We start from the raw sequence: 17,344 nt of genomic DNA, 5'->3' as shown, positions 1-17,344 counted from the left end.
GCATTTGTCAAAACTTACAGAATTGTTAAATAAAAATATTTTTAATGCCTGCAAAGAAATAAATATGAAAAACACACATATTGGTAAATATAGATAAAAACATATTGGTTGAATGTTAACAAGATTTATATTCACAATGAAGTTTGAGGAGGACTACATTAACAGAACCTAAAAAAAAAGAAGATTCTGAAAATTAGATGGAATTGTGCTAAGTTTTGAAGTTCTATTACTGAGATACATACAAAGGATTGCCCTATCACATAGCCTGGAAGATAATCAGAAACAATAATGGGTTATTTTAAAAAGGAAACTCTTGGTGGCACAGAAGATAATCATTATATCATTAACAAACGAGTTGAAAATGATTCAGAAGAGGCAGATGTCACATTTAAAAATGTTTTACCAATATTTTCCTTTTTATGTAAGCACATATATGATTAAATGATATTTGTATGTAAATCTAAAGGTAGCTTTTCAAAAAGAAGAAAATATTCTATGTGATAAGAAAATATGGTCATAATTTAATTGGTGACACTTGTTTTTTTTAGGCCATAAAATAATTCTACATCTTACGGTTGGTAGCATTTAGATTAGCTCTAATACATAATACAGCATTAGCTTCTTGGATTTTTTTAAAAGTTATTTTATAGATATATGCACGCAAATATATATATATCAGTTTTTGTTAATACAAGCTAGCGTGGTTATGTACTGTCCTCTTACCCTTTTTTAACTTTACATTATAACCTGGAATTCTTCATGTCAATATATAAAGTGCTCCTTTGTTCTTATTTAAAACACAAACTAGAACTGCGTAATATTCTAGGATGTACCCTAATTTATTGAATCAGTTCTCAGTTAATGACATTCACTGTATAGACATTAATTTGTACACTCTCAAGTATCTATAGGATAATTCCCTGGAGGAGGTGGATTTGCTGGTTCAAGGTTATGTGCATTTGTTATAGATCTAGAGAGAGCCTCTCAAGTTGCACTATTTATCTGTATAAACCTGTTTCCAGGAATTATCACATTATCTGAAAGGTGAAAATGGAATTTCATTACGTTTCATTTTTTTTCTATTATTATGAGTGATATTGAACATTTCTTCGTACATTGGAGTTACTTGTATTTCCTTTTCTCCAAACTGTCTATTTGTATCCTCTGCCCATTTTCCTTTTGTATTGTTGGCCTTTTTTCTTCCAGGTTTTGCCTGTTGTTGTAGAATTATAAATATTTTATCTAATCATTGTTTGTCTTTCAGCACTGCTTGTTGTAATTTTTGCTGTTTATTTTAAAATTTTAAATAGGTGAATTTGTCAGTTATGGCTTTTGGGTTTTGCGTCATAGAAAGGTTTTCCTACTTTGAGTTTATATGTTTTTCCCATGTTTTTTTCTGGGTAGTTTTTGTTGGTAAATTTTGTGGAAGTATTACACACATTCAGATAAGTGCAGAAATAAGTGTACAGCTTGTTGGATTTTCACATATACCTGTATGACCAGCATCCAGATGAAGAAAAAGAATGGTACCATAATAATAGAATCTTCTTTGTGCCCCCACCAGCTATAGTCCCCCAAGGGTAACCACTGTCCTGACTTTAACACCGTAGATTAGTTTTTATTTACACTTATTTTAAACTTACGAAAACTGACTGGATGTTCTCTTTGTGTCTGGCTTCTTTATTTCAACATTATATTTATGAGCATTAGCCCTGTTTCAGTGAGTAGTTGTAGTTGGCTTATTGTATATGTAATATATATTGTTACATAGAATATAGTATCCCATTTCATGAGCAGACCACACTTATTTATCTGTGATAGACATTTGAATTCTTTTTAATTTTCAGCTATTAAGAAGAGTGCTGCTCTAAACAGTAGCTTGTGCATGTGCTTAGTTTTTGTGGGTACTGCCAAATTGTTTTCCAAAGTGGTTTTTTATTATCATTTTTTTATTAGTGTTCGAATACAGTTGTGTCCATTTTCCCACCACCACTTTCCCCTACCCCAGCTACCCCCACCTCACACCCTCAATCCGACCCACCTTTTGCTTTGTCCGTGGGTCTTTTATACGTGTTCCTTGATGATTCTTTCCCTCCTTCCTTTCTCCTGTTATCTCGGTCTAGCCTCCCCTCTGATTACTGTCAGTTTGAGCTTTATTTCAGTGTCTCTGGTTATATTTTGCTTGTTTGTTTTGTTGATTAGGTTCCACTTATAGGTGAGATCATATGGTATTTGTTCCTCACAGCCTGGCTTATTTCACTTAGTATAAGGCTCTCCAGTTCCATCCATGCTGTCACAAAGGGTAGGAGCTCGTTCTTTCTGCTGTATAGTATTCCATTGTGTAAATGTACCATCATTTTTTGATCCATTCATTTATTGATGGGCACCTAGGTTGCTTCCAGCACTTGGCTGTTGTAAATTGTGCCTCTATGAACATTGAGGTGCATGGGTTCTTTGGAGCTACTGTTTCAGGATTCTTAGGGTATAATCCCAGCATTGGAATTGCTGGATCAAAAAGGCAGATCCATTTTTAGTTTCCTGAGAAAATTACATACTGTTTTCCACAGAGGCTGCACCAGTCTGTGCATTCCCACCAACAGTGCACTGGGGTTCCATTTTCTCCACAACCTCGCCAGCATTCGTTTGTTGCTTTGTTTATGATGGCCATTCTGACTGGTGTGAAGTGATATCTCATTGTGGTTTTAATTTGCATCTCTCTGATGAGTAGTGATGCTGAGTATCCTTTCATGTGTCCCTGGGCCCTCTGTATGTCCTCCTTGGAGAAGTGTCTGTTCAAGTCTTTTGCCCATTTTTTAATTGGATTGTTTGTCTTCCTAGAGTGGAGTTGTGTGAGTTCTTTATGTGTTTTGGAGATCAAACCCTTATCCAAGGTAATTATTGGCAAATATATTTTCTCATACAGTTGGTTCCCTTTAGATTTTGTTAATGTTTTCTTTAGCCATGCAGAAGCTTTTTATTTCAAGGAAGTCCCATTGTTTATTCTTTCCTTTATGTCCCTTAGTCTTTCCTTTATGGACAGATTGGTGAAAATACTGCCTTGTGCAGTATTTGAGATTTTCCTGCTAATGTTCTCTAGAACTTTTATGGTATCATAACTTATTTTTAAGTCTTTTATCCACCTTGAATTTATTTTTTGTGTATGGTGTAAGTTGATGGTTGAGTTTCATTTTTTTGCATGTAGCTATCCAGATCTCCCAACACTATTTGTTGAAGAGGCTGTTTTTACTCTATTTCATGCTTCTTCCCCCTTTGTCCAGTATTATTTGACTTTAGAGACTTAAGTTTCCTTCTAGGCTCTCTATTCTGTTCCATTGATCCATGTCTGTTCTAATTCCAGTACAAGGCCCTTTTGATTTCCTTGGCTTTATAATATAGTTTGATGTCAGGTATGGTGATCCCTCCTACTTTGTTCTTCTGTCTCAAAATTGCTGAGGCTATTCAGGGTCATTTATGGTTCCCTTTAAATTTTTGAAATGTTTCTTTTATATCTATGAAATATGTCATTGGTATTATAATAGGGATTGTGTTGAATCTATAAATTTTGGGGGGTAGTATGAACATTCTGATGATGTTCATTCTTCCACTTCATGAACATAGTATATGCTTCCATTTGTTTGTGTGTTCCTTAACTTCTTTCTTCAGTGCTGTATAGTTTTCTGAGTACAGGCTTTTAACCTCTTTGGTAAGGTTTATTCCTAGGAACTTTATTTTTCTTGTGGCTATACCAAATAAGATTGTTTTTCCTGATTTCTGTTTCTGTTATTTCATTGTTGGTATACACAAATGCCTTTAATTTCTGAATGTTGACTTTGTATCCCACTGCTTTCCCAAATTCACTTGTTAGGTCAAGTAATTTTTTGGTGGAATCTATAAGGTTTTCTGTGTATGCTGTTATGTCATCTGCAAACAATGACAGTTTTACTTCCTCCTTTCCAGTTTGTATACCTTTTATTTCTTCTTTTCTGTTCACTGTGGCTAAGACTTCCAATACTATGTTGAATAGAAGTGGTGACAGCAGACACCCTTGTTTTGTGCCTGATCTTAGGGGAAAGGTTTTAGGTTTTGCCCATTGAGAATGATGTTGGCTGTAGGTTTTTCATATATGGTCTTTATTGTGTTGAATATGCTACCTCTACTCCGACTTTACTGAGTGTTTTATCATAAGTGGGTGCTGTACTTTATCAAATGCTTTTTCTGCATCTGTTGATATGACCATGTGATTTTTGTCTTTCATTTTGTTTATGTGATGTATTACATTTATTGATTTGCGAATATTGTACCATCCTTGCATCTCTGGGATGCAAGGATGAATCCCACTTGGTTGTGGTGTATGATCTTTTTAATGTATTGCTGTATACGGTTTGTCAATATGTTATTGAGGAATTTAGCATCTATGATCATCAGTGATTTTGGCCTGAAGTTTTCTTTCTTTGTTGTGTCTTTGTCTGGTTTTGTGATTAGGATGGTGCTGGCCTCATAAAAAGATTTTGGTAGTCTTCTTGGATTTTTTGGAATAGTCTGTGAAGGATACAGGTTAGCTCTTCCTTAAATGTTTTTTAAAATTCTGTGAAACCATCTGATCCAGGGCTTTGGTGTGATGGGAGTTTTCTGATTACTGCTTCAATTTCAGTTACCTGTCTGCTTAGGCTTTCTCCTCCTTCTTGATTCAGTTTTAGAAGGTTATATTTTTCAAGAAATTAGTCCATTTCACCCAGGTTTTCAAATTTCTTGGCATATAGCTTATTCGTAATTTCTTACCATCCTGTGTATCTGTGATATAAGTTGTAATTTCTCCTCCTTCATTTCTGATTTTATTTATTTGGCTCCTCCCTTCTTTTCTTGATGAATCTGGTTAAAGGCTTGTCTAATTTGTTTATCTTGTCAGAGAACCATCTCTTGGTTTTATTTATCTTTAGAATTGTTCTTTTACTCTCTATGTCATTGAATTGCGCTCTGATCTTATTTCCTTCCTTCTGCTTGCTCTGGGCTCTGTTTGTTGTTGTTCCTCCAGTTCTTGTACATGTGGAGTTAGGCTGTTATTTGAAATGTTTGTCTTTTTTAGGTAGGCCTGTATTGCTATAAACGTCCCTCTTGAGACTGCCTTTACTGTGTCCCATAAATTTTAGACTGTTGTCTGTTTATTTTCATTTGTTTACAGAAACTTTTTGATTTCTTCCTTGATCTCATTATTAACCCACTCATGGTTTAATAGCATGCTATTCAGTCTCCATGAGTTTGAATATTTTTTAGTTTTTTCCTTGAGGTTGGTTTCTAGTTTTAGTTCTTTGCAGTCCTATAACATGATTGATAGATTTCGGTTTTCTCGAATTTGTTGAGGCTTATTTTGTGACTTTTATGTGGTCTGTCTTTGAAAATGTTCTGTGTCCATTTGAAAAGAATGTGTATTTTGCTCCTTTGGGATGAAAAGTTCTGTATGTATCCGTTAATTCCATGTGATATAATGCATCATTCAGTTCCATAATATACTTGTTGATACCTTGTTTAGAAGATCTATCCATTGTTGACAGTGAAGTGTTAAAATCCCCTACTATAACTGTATTGCTGTCTAGATCTTTCTTGAAGTCCTCCAAGAATTTCCTTATGTATTTGGGTACTCCTATGTTGGATGCATATATGTTTACAATATTTATGTCTTCTTGATGGATTCTTCCCTTGAATATTATGAAGTGTTCTTCTCTGTCTCTTTTTATGGCCTTTGTTTTGAAGTCTATTTTGTCAGATATAAGTATTGCTACGTGGCTTTTTTTTCCTTGCCCGTTCGCTTAGAATATTTTTTTCCACCTTTTCACTTTTAGTCTGTGTAGGTCTTGTGTTATGAGGTGGGTCTCTTGTTGGCAGCATATGTGTGGGTCTTATCCATGTTTTCTTATCCATTCAGCTATTCTATGTCTTTGATTAGAGCATTTAATTCATTCACATTTAACTTTATGATTGATAGGTACTTACTAATTGCCATTTTACTCCTTTTGTACCTGTGTTCCTTTCTCTCTCTCTCTCTTTTTCTTCCTCTTCTCAAAGCAGTCCCTTTAGCATATCTTACAATGCTGGTTTGGTGGAAGTGTATTCTTTGAGCCTTCTTTTGTCCAGGAAGCTCCTTATTTTTGGCCTTCTATTAATTGAGAGCCTTCCTAGATAGAGTAGTCTTAGTTTCAGGCTTTTGCTTTTCATTACTTGGAATATTTCTTGCCATTCCTTTCTGGCTTGTAATGTTTCTGTTGAGAAATCAGCTGCTAGTCTTATTGGGGTCCCTTGTGTGTTACTTCCTTTTTCTCCCTTCCTGCCTTTAAGATTTTGTCTTTGTCTTTCAAATTTGCCATTTTAATTATGCTTTGTCTTCAAGTGGGCCTATTTGCGTGTCTGTTGCTTGAGACGTTCTGTGCTTTCTGGACTTGTGTGTTTTTTTTCCCTCTCCAATCAAATTAAGGAAGTTTTCCATCATTACTTTTTCACACAGGTTTTCTGTTCCTAGCTCCTTATCTGTATTAATATCTATAATACAGATATTATTATGTTCATGTTGTCCTGCAGTTGCCTTAACCCACCTTCATTCTTTTTGAATCTTTTCTCCTTTTCTTGCTTTTTCTGGGAGTTTTTTTTCTACCTTGTCCCCCAGCTCACTGATCTGATCCTTTGCTTCATCTAGCCTGCTTTTGATTCCTTCTATTGTGTTCTTCAATTCAGAAATTGTATTCTTCATTTCCTCTTGGCTTTTATTGATTATTTCTATATCCTTTTCATGTTGATATAGTTTGCAGTAATTTCCTCATAGTTTCCCTGTAGTTTTTGGAAATTCACACTGAGCTTCCTTATAACCATTGTTTTGAACTCAGTATCAGATAGTTGACTTGCCTCTATTTCATTTAGCATTCTTTCTGAGGATTCCTCCTTTCTTTTAGATTGGGGGTTGTTTCTTTGTCTTCCCATCATTTGTGAGACTCTTCTTGTTTGATTCTACTTCTTGAATTGTTCTGTTTTGACTTCCTGACATTGTAGTATGAACTTCTATGGTAGGAGACTTGTGAGATTCAGTGGTGCCGTCTCCTTGATCACATGAACTTGATACTCTTGGGATGCCCTTTATGCCATTTATGTTGATTCTCTAGATATAACTGGTTTTGATTATTAGTTGGTGTTTCTTTGGTGAATCCTTCCCTCCAGATGGTTGACTGAGGGTCACTCTGGCCACCACGTCTTGTGTACTCTTGTGCAGGTGCTACCAGCGCAAAACCACAAAGCCCAGGAAACAAACCACACCTGCAAAAACAACTCCCCACCGCAATCCCACTATCAATAGCAAATGAACCAGTATTAATAAGGGTGTAAAGAGATTAAGACTATTATAAAAAAAGAGAGTGGCTATGAGATGACCTACTGAAAGAAAAATCATTTTGAGAGGGTAGAGGGAGGAGCACTAATAAGAGTTAGGATTTGAGCCCTGGCTGGCGTAGCTCAGTGGATTGAGCGCGGGCTGCGAACCAAAGTGTCGCAGGTTCGATTCCCAGCCAGGGTACATGCCTGGGTTGCAGGCCATAACCCCCAGCAACCGCACATTGATGTCTCTCTCTCTCTCTCTTTCTCTTTCTCTCTATCTCTCTCCCCCCTTCCCTCTCTAAAAATAAATAAATAAAAAAATCTTTAAAAAAAAAAACAAAAAATTAGGATTTGGAGCAATTTGAAGAGGGAAAGTAGAGTTTACCTCATGAATAAAAAAGGGAAGGGAGTATGAAAAGGGAAGCATATAGTACTCGGTTTAAACAGAAATTAAAATAATAAAAATCTAATAAAGTGAGAGAGAAAGAAAAAGGAAGGAAAAAATAGTAAATAATTTATAAAATATAGGAGCCAAATTGGAGAGAAAGATCCACCACAGTACTATCAACAAGAAATGCACTAAAATTAATATAGGTGGTACAGGAATAAGAGGGGAAAATGAATCAAAGAAAAGTCTAAGAGATGTCTAGAGGAATGGGAGGTGATTTTGAAATGATAGAGGGTGAGTGAATACTGAGAGTGAGGAATAAAAACCAGACTAAGACAGGGAAAAATTAAAATTTGGGATATAAGAAAAAAGAAAAAGGAGAATAAAGAAAGATAATAGGGCAGGATGAAAGAAAGAGAAGAAAGATAAAAAAGAAAAAAGAGACTAAGATAGCAAGATTAAAGATTTGAGATGAAAAAAAGTAGGAGAGGTGAGCAGTAATATTTGATATTTGAAATACAGAATTAGTGAAGCTCTAGAGATAAAAAGTTGAAAAAAACAGTGCAACAACTACCATATCCACAACCAAGTAGCAAAGACGGCTAAAGGTGGAGAGAGAAGACAGGTATTTTATGAGTGAGGGGAAAAGGATGTGAGATGACCATTGCGAAGAAAAGTGGTTTTGTGAGGCTGGATGGTGGAGAAATAGAGTGTAGAAAGGAAACAATTTGTAGGAAGAGAGAAAATAAAATTTGAAATGAAAATAATACGAGGATAAAAGAAAAAATGGAGTAATAGAAAGGAGGGGCAAAATTTGTGAAATGAAATAAACTATAGTATAATAAAATCTAGTGACTCAATATGCACAAATTTCCTGGACAAGAAATCAATGTTAGAAAGCTATGCAGGAAAGAAAATACCACAAATCATGGAGAAGACCACAGTGGATATTGTCTTGGCAGCCTCCTGTGTATACCAGTTTGTTTCTTTCTGGATCTGCCTCTGGTGATGTCCGATGTTGACTGTGTCTGACTGTAGTAGGCAACCTATTTGAGACTTCCAGGGATCTACTGTCCCTAGCTGTGTCCTTCAGTTGTTAATCTAGTCACTCTGCACTCAGCAGTCAGGTTTAAGCACCATAAGGTGGAGCCTAATGGGGGTTGGCTCAGCACTGGGATCCCCGGGGGCTACTCTCAGTTCTCTCCCCAAAGCCTCCATTCCTAAATCTCTCTCTCTAATCCACTCTGTCCCTCCTTTTGCCAGGGATCTACTCTCTGTGCCTATCTCCTTCGGTTATATGTCTGGTCACTTTGTACTTGGCAGTCACCTTTAAGCACCACAGGACCAGGGCAGAGACCCCCCCTGGGGTTGGGACTGGTGTTTCTCCTCAGGCTGCTGCTGTTCAGAGGGGAGTTGCTGCTGTATGGGGGATGACTCATTCCCCATGAGTCCCAGGGTCTCCCAGGGTCTACTCTCTCAGTTCTTTCCCCAAAGCTTATGTCTCCTCAGGTGTCATCAGCCCACTCTGCACCCCGACCTTTGCCAGAGCCCAGGATAAGTGGCTCTAAATGAAAATTTGTGCATTGGCCCTTTAAATGGCTCTTGTGTCTCCAGCTATCTGTTTGCAACTTTGCTGCTTTTTGCTGCTGATTGTTAATCAGTACATTTTGGGCTCTGGTGCTCTAGACTGGGGATCCTGGCTTAGGGTTTAGACCCCATTCTTAGGGGGATCCTACCAGCCACTAAATTATCCCTCCAGCTGTGCTACCTCCAGGCACTCAGCCAGCTCTCGAGTCTCCACCACATTCCTTACCAGATAGGTGTGCCAAAGCTGATTCTTCTGTCTGTCCGAGGTTATAAGGAGTCTCTCTTGCTATTGCTCAGTTGATTGTTCAGGTGGTTTCTCCACAATTGAGTTGTAATTCCAGATTGGTCCTGGGAGGAGGTCAGTGTGACTTCCATTCGCTCCTCCATCCAAAGTGTTTATATACGTTTACACTCCCACTCACAGTGTTATGAGTTTTGTTTTATTTTTCATTTTGTTTTATTTTTTGCTGATGGTATGGTACTCTGTTTTTTTATTTTAGCCATTCTATAGTAGAATTATTTTAATTTGCATTCTCCTGATGACTATATGTATAGCACTTATTTATATATTTATTGGATATTTGGATATTCTCTTTTATGAAGTGCCTATTTAAGTCTTTTGTTCATTTTTATGTTGGATCGTGTGCTTTTTTTTCCCCATTGAAGAAATTCTTTATCTATTTTAGATATTAGTTCTATCTCAGATATGTGTGTTGCTAGTATCTTCTGCTACCTGGCTTGCCTTTGGCTCCCCTAATAGTATCTTTTGGATACAAAAGGGTTTCAATTTTAATGTATACAATGTATAAATTTTTTTCCTTGTGGTCAGTACTTTTTATTTCTTAAAATTTAAGAATCTATGCTTATACCAAGGTCATGAAGAAACTACACATAGCCCTGGCTGCTTGTGGCTCAGTGGATTAAATGCTGGCCTGCAAACCTAAAGGTTGCTGGTTCAATTCACAGTCAGGGCACATGCCTATGTTGCCAGCCAGGTTCCCAGTTGGGAGTGTGTGAGAGGCAACCAATCGATGTATTTCTCACATATTGATGTTTCTCTCCCTCTCTTTTTCCCTCCTTTCCCCTCTTTCTAAAAATAAATAAAATCTTAAAAAAAAAAACCCTACATATAGAGTTCATCAAATATTTTTATTATTTTGTTTATTTTTTTCACCATGCTTTAGTGTTTATTAGCTGGGTGAAATGATACATTAGAAAGCCTATAAATTATGACAAGATCAGAGAAATAACACAAGCACAGGAAGAGAATTATGCTTTGTTCTGCAGTAGGCTGATGGAGGCATTCAGGAAATAGACTAACCTAGATCCATCCTCTCCAGAAGGCCAAGTATTAATGGGGCAGCATTTCATTAGCCAGTCAGAACGAGATATTTGTAGAAAGCTTTCCGAAGTTACAAATGGGTCCACAAACTCCTATGGCCCAACTAATAGACACTACCTTTTTGGTTTTTAACAGCCAATACCTTGAGGACAGGAAGGAACAGATCCAGCATAGGAAAGAAGGGGAGGAAAGGCAGGCCAAGTTAATAGCGTAGCTGTTGGTAGTGCCATTGGCAATGTCCAGCCATGTCGGGGTAAGTCAGGAAAGCCACAAAAATGTCCAGGGCAAAAAGATCAAATATACTTTAAGTGTAAATGCCCTGGACACTGGGCAAGGGGTTGTACTATGCCACCCCCAGGGCCATGTCCCATGTGCAAAGGTGCAAACCCTGATTTCTGGCAGTGGAATGTAGACTGTCCACATTCCCAGAGTAGAAAATGACAAAGTAGTTTTAAGTTACATATTTAATTATACTGAAAAAATTCAAAGAAATTATGAAACTGGTATCCATTTCACTCATTTAGATAACATTTTTGGCATTGTTCCTTCAGAATTAACTTTTAGAGATAGATAAATTAATAATAGATTTGATACAGCTAAGGTTTAATCCCTGCAACTTGTCCCTTCTTTCCCTGTAGCTGGCCACCACTCTTGGAGGAGGGTATCATTCTCATACTTTCTAACATTTTCCAAATATAAATACATATATTTTAAGAGTGGTCTTAAAATATACATAAATTATATATATATATATATAATATATGTAATTTATATATAAATATAGCTTACTTATTTTACCTAAACAGGTTATATCCACGAAGATCTAGTTCAAATATGCCATTCTTTTATTTTGACAGTTAGGATTTTTAAAAGTTTTGGCCAATTTTTACTGTTATAGATGACACTAAATAAAATCTTTGGGTGTAAATTTCGTTTTCCCAGAAAATCTTATTTCCTGGAGAGCCAATATAGCTTAGATATGATAAAGTTAAGCTTTGGAGCCTGAAGGGCTAGATTCAAATTCTGGTTTCCTCTCTTAGTAGCCTTGTGATCTTCGGTTTACTTTCTCAAGTCTGAGTTTCTTTACCTGTGAAATGGGGCTAATAGTAGTAACTGCTTGTTGAAGTAATTCATAGGAAATTGCCTATGAATGTTAACTATCATAATCAAATTCCTGTGAGTGTGGTTACTATGACAAAGAATACGACATTTTTAAGTCTGTTGATACATATTGCCAGATCTTGTATAATCCCTTAAATTGTTATTATACATTTATCCCAAAGTGTGGCAGATACAACCTCATTTTAATGTATCTCTGAGAAGTGAGATTGCATAAGTAGAGAGGACCCTTTTAGGAATAATTTTATTTTGGCTGAGAAAATAGACAGCTAGATTTCAACTCCTCCTTTTTATATAGGTAGCTATAAGAATGTTTGAGTTTCAGGGAGCCAACCAAATGCTTTATCTGATTCATAGTATCACTGGAGTTGTATCTGTAGCTAAGTAATGAGACAGGAATGTTAAACCCAATAGTTACCTCTTTTTGAATCCTTTTCTCTTTCAGGGCAAAGAGCAAGAGCATACATTTGTCTTTAGACTGGACCATCCTAAAGCATGCAAACATTTATGGAAATGTGCTGTGGAGCATCATGCCTTCTTCCGCCTTCGAGGCCCTGTACAGAAGGGTTCTCAGCGATCAGGATTTATTCGGCTAGGATCACGATTTAGATACAGGTTGATATTAATAGCTGCCTGCTGTATCTTTTTTGCATAGAGTCCAAAAAATTTAGGCCACTCTCTCATTTTATAGATGTGGTAATTAGGGTATAGAGAAATAAAGTGGTTCACCAGTGTTTTCCATTGGCCAAAATAATAGTTTATTATTATTGATTATAATTTCCAGAATTGATAGGAAATATATAATGGTGCGATGGATTTTGTATCCCTGTTTACATTTACTCTATATATTAATTAGCCCCCAATTTAAATCCATACAACAAGAACTTGAAGGTGTCTGGATCCAAGAGTGAACACCATATAGAAAAAGGATGTCCTGCACTGGGTGGGAAATTAATTTGGATAACGTTTTGGGTCCTTTTTAAACCTGAAGTTCCATTGTTACAGACTCCTTATTTGTTGGTAAGTTAGAAATATTTTGGTTTACCTGAAAGTAGATTATTGGTTGTGACTTTTCAGCATGTCATGAGACTCAGTTAATATGATTTAAAGAAGGAATATAAATAATGTTGCAAGATGATTGTGTGGGATTCATTAAGAGAGCTTCTATCTGTATTGAAAGTGGGGAGACATTTTCTTAACAGAATTTAAATGGAAATCACGGCAAGTGGGACAATAATTTAAATATTTCTGGAAAAATTATTCTGGAAGGTCTGTCACTATTAGAAAAAGTAACTGAAAATCTTGAGGTAATTACATACTTTCCATTGAGGATTATGAATGAGGAGGGGAGGGAAGTTCCATAAAAGCACAGATATCTCAAACTGATTTAATATGTTCTTAGGTGATGTGCATGCTTAACAAAAAACAATATATTTTGTGTTGCATATTTCACGCAAGCCTAAAGAGTGAAAGAATGACATGGTAAAGAGAGACGTCAAGACTGTTATTAAAAGCAGTTCCCTCAGGATGAAATTCAAGATGGATTTTTTAAAGAGGAATCACAGTCTAGACTTTTCTTTCATTTACATGTATTTGATTATTGTAGGTCATAAATACTCTTATTCTATTAATGTGCTTATTTATTTTAGTGGGAAAACTGAGTATCAGACCACAAAAACAAATAAAGCAAGAAGATCAACATCCTTTGAAAGGAGGCCCAGCAAACGATATTCTCGACGAACTCTACAGATGAAAGGTGAAATGCAACAGTCTTTTAAAGGACTCTTCTTTCTTGACAATTCATGGTGCTGCTGCTGTTTACTTGAGAGGATGTTGTCTGAATTTTAAGTGTATTCCAGTCAACTAAAGTACTTTTATTTATTGAATTTGGTTTGGATATAATCAATTTAATAAAACACAAAGGGAATAATTGCCTACGTGGTTGCTGAGAATAATTTTTATGTTAATCTGAATGTAAACACTATCCTGAGTTTGTGTTCAGTTTTCGTTTGTATTAACTATTATATTTATTATATTCTATTAATTCTATTAATATATATTTATATATATATACATACTATATATATATAACATTACTCCTTCTCTTTTTGACTTTTAGATCTCATTCATAATACTCTTCAAAATCCCCTTAGAAACTTCACAAAACATTGATAAATGATTAACACATTTTAAGTAAAAGTTATGTCATATGGTATTATAATATCATTAAGAATTCCATAACAGTTTCTGAATGTAAATCATTAGTGTGTATCATATACTGACATTGACAAATTCATAAACGTTACTTCCTGCAAGTTACTTTAATTACATAACCACAAACATGCTTTACCAAAAGTAGTGTTTGATTTCAAATCTAAGTTTGTATTAAAATACAGATTGAACTTTAAGTATGTCCAGTACTAGGGTCATCACTGATTGTCCAGAAATAACCACCATGACCTGATGCTTGGCAGTGTCAGCAATTTTTTTTTTATCTCACCTGAGGATATGCTTATTGGTCTTAGAGACAGAGGAAAGGGAGATAGAGAGACAGGCAGGCAGGCAGGAAGACATGGCATATGAGAGAGAAACATTAATTGGTTGTCTCCCATATGTGCCTCGATGGGATCAAACCCACAAACCTAGGTATGTACCCTGACTGAGGGGTTGAACCTGCCACCATTTGGTGTATGGGGCAAAGCTCCAACCAACTGAGCCACCTGGCCAGGGCAATAGTGTCAATGTTTTAAAATAATTGAGTTATACTTTATAACTTTTGGTATGGTTATAAGTTAAATAATAGCTATTAGTTAAGCCATTTCAATTTGTGATCATTTAAAATCCTAAGTTAACTCTTAGTTTGAACCGACAATACTCCATTGTCACTCAGCTCACTCTTGACAGCTTGAAAAGATGTATGCTTAATTTATTGCTTTATTTAAAAAATGAAAGTAATTGTCATGTTGACTTTAATGATGTGAATCCTACAACACTTTTGTGAAATGAAGGTTTTTAAATCTGTGTTTGAGATACATGGCTTACAAAGCAGTTAGTCCAGATTTACTTTTATGAGTAGTGATGCAGTTTACCATGTCAGAGAAAACTAATTGGGTGTTTTCTTTTTGTATTGTGTCAGCAAGTACGGCAAGACCTGAAGAACTCAGGTGGGTAATGCCTTGCAACTTAGGAATTGACATAGAATTTTTAAGAATTCATGTAGTTGCTGTCATTAATTAAACATGTTTGTTGAATATCTATCAAAGTATTGTTTCTAAGCATTTGGGAACAACATATAATGCCAGATAAAATTGACAAAAAGAGAAATAAAGCAGTTGAAAGAAACGAGGAGTGGAATGGGTGTGTATTGCTATTTATAGTGAGAATGACATACATTTGTTATTGGCACATGTCTGAAGATTTAAAGATAAATGAGTCATTATCCTTGCACACAAGGAGCTCAAAGAAGAAAGGCTGATTTGAAGATAAGCAGTTGTATTTGTGGGATAAATTCTACTTTCATGGTGTATAATCCTACTTTATAATACAGGTTGCTGGATTTGGCTAATATTTTATTGTGGATTTGTGAGTTTGTATTCATCCAAGACACTGCCCTACAGTTTTCTTGTGATGTCTTCATCTAGCTTGGTATCAGAGGAATAGTAGCTTCACAGAATGAGTTGAGAAATATTTCCTTCTCTCCTATTTTTTTGGGGAGGGGTTTGTAAAGAATTGGAATAAATTTTTTAAATATATGGTAGAATTCACTATTAAAGCCATCTTGCTTGGACTTTCTCTCTCTGTGAAGTTTAAAATTTTCTAATTCAGTTTCTTGTTACCGGTCTATACATGTTTCATTTTAATTTTGAGTCAGTTTGGAAGTTTTTGTCTTTCTAGAATTTGTCCATTTCATTTAAGATACATAATTTGTGGCATACAGTTGTTCATATTATTTTCTTTTCATTTCTGTAAGATTGGTAGTGATGACCCCTTATTCAGTTTTTATTTCAGTAATTTGAGTTTCTCCTTTTTTTCCTTTGTCATTGTTGGTAAAGTTTGTCAACTTTGTTAGCCTTTTCAAAGAACAACTTTTGGTTTCATCAATTTTTCTCTATTTTATGCAATTTTTCCTGTGATGTATTTCATTTCCTCTGCTTGTTTTAGGTTTAATTTGATTCTCTTTCTAGTATCTTGTGGTAGAAGATGAAGTTTTTGATATGTGAGATTTCTTTTCTTTTTTTAATCCTCACCTAAGGATATGTTCATTGATTTTTAGAGGAAAAAAAGGAGGGAGGGAGGGAGGGAATGAATGAGTGAGAGAGGGACAGACATTGATGAGAGGTAGAAACATTGATCAGTTAGTTGCCTCTTGCACATGTCCTGACTGGAGGCTCAAACCCTCAGTTGTTTGGTATATGGAATGATGCTCCAAGTAACTGAGCCTGTAGGCCAGGGCATCTTTATTCTTTTTTAATACAACATTTATAACTATAAATTTTTCTTCAAGCACTGCTTTAATCATATTATATAAGTTTTTGTATGTTATTTCTTCATTTTTACTTGTCCCAAATTACTCTAATTTCTGTTGTGATTTCTTTGATCCATTGGTTACTTGAAAGGATGTTACTTGATTTCTGCATATTTGTGAATATTTTAAACTTTCTTTTTTTTTTAGTAATTTTATTCTCCTTTTTTTCCTTTGTCATTGTAGGTAAAGTTTGTCAACTTTGTTAGCCTTTTCAAAGAACAGCTTTTGGTTTCATCAATTTTTCTCTATTTTATGCATTAGTTAGAAAATATGATTCATATGACTTTGATTCCTTTAAAATGACCTGTGTGAACTTGAGAAGAATATATATTCCGTTGTTGATATAATGTTCTGTGGTGACTGTTAGCTGTAGTGAGTTTATACTGTTCAAGACTTATACTTCGTTATTGATCTTTTGTCTAGTTCTATTTATTATTAAGACCTATGATATTATTGTCTTCAGTTATTGTTTAATTTTCTATTTCTCTCTTCAGTTCTTTTAGTTTTTGCTTCATATATTTTGGCGCTTTTTGTTAGGTGCATATATATTTATAATTGTTGGATTCTTTTTTTTTAAGGGCTATTTTTGTTTTGTTTTTAAGATTTTATTTATTTATTTCTAGAGAGGGAAAGGAGGGAGAAAGAGAGAGAAACATCAATGTGCGGTTTCTGGGGGCTGTGGCTTGCAACCCAGGCATGTGCCCTGACTGGGAATTGAACCTGCGACACTTTGATTCGCAGCCCGCACTCAATCCACTGAGCTACGCCAGCCAGGGCATTGGAATCTTTTATTGTGATAAAAATGTTCCTCTTTTTCTCTATTAACTTAATGTTTTTAAGTCTATTTTATCTGTGAAAAGTACTGCCAATCCAGTTTTCTTCTGGTTGTGTTTCTTTTTATTTTTTTATAAAGATTTTATTTATTTTTTAGAGAGAGGGAAAGGGAGGGAGAAATAGGCAGAGAGAAACATCAGTGTGTAAGAGATACATCAGTTGGTTACCTCTTACACACCCCAACCATAACCCAGGC

General features: G+C 35.4%; 1 protein-coding gene across 4 annotated transcripts in view; it reads left to right on the top strand.

Annotated features, from left to right (window-relative positions):
• The window catches only part of EPB41L5 (erythrocyte membrane protein band 4.1 like 5), a 175,142-nt gene that overhangs the window by 41,423 nt on the left and 116,375 nt on the right, over positions 1-17,344 (top strand). For all 4 annotated transcript variants that reach the window (XM_045825863.1, XM_045825862.1, XM_045825861.1 and 1 more), the window contains exons 12-14: positions 12,235-12,404; positions 13,439-13,545; positions 14,926-14,953. In XM_045825863.1, the coding sequence (XP_045681819.1) occupies positions 12,235-12,404; positions 13,439-13,545; positions 14,926-14,953 (305 nt within the window). The remainder of the gene's footprint in view (positions 1-12,234; positions 12,405-13,438; positions 13,546-14,925; positions 14,954-17,344) is intronic.

This window comes from Phyllostomus hastatus, unplaced genomic scaffold, assembly GCF_019186645.2.
Source record: "Phyllostomus hastatus isolate PE091 unplaced genomic scaffold, TTU_PhHast_1.1 phas_scaffold_60, whole genome shotgun sequence".
In the NCBI taxonomy this organism is placed as follows: domain Eukaryota; kingdom Metazoa; phylum Chordata; class Mammalia; order Chiroptera; family Phyllostomidae; genus Phyllostomus; species Phyllostomus hastatus.
Note: the sequence above shows the minus strand (reverse complement) of the source record. Positions and strands in the feature narration are given on the sequence as shown.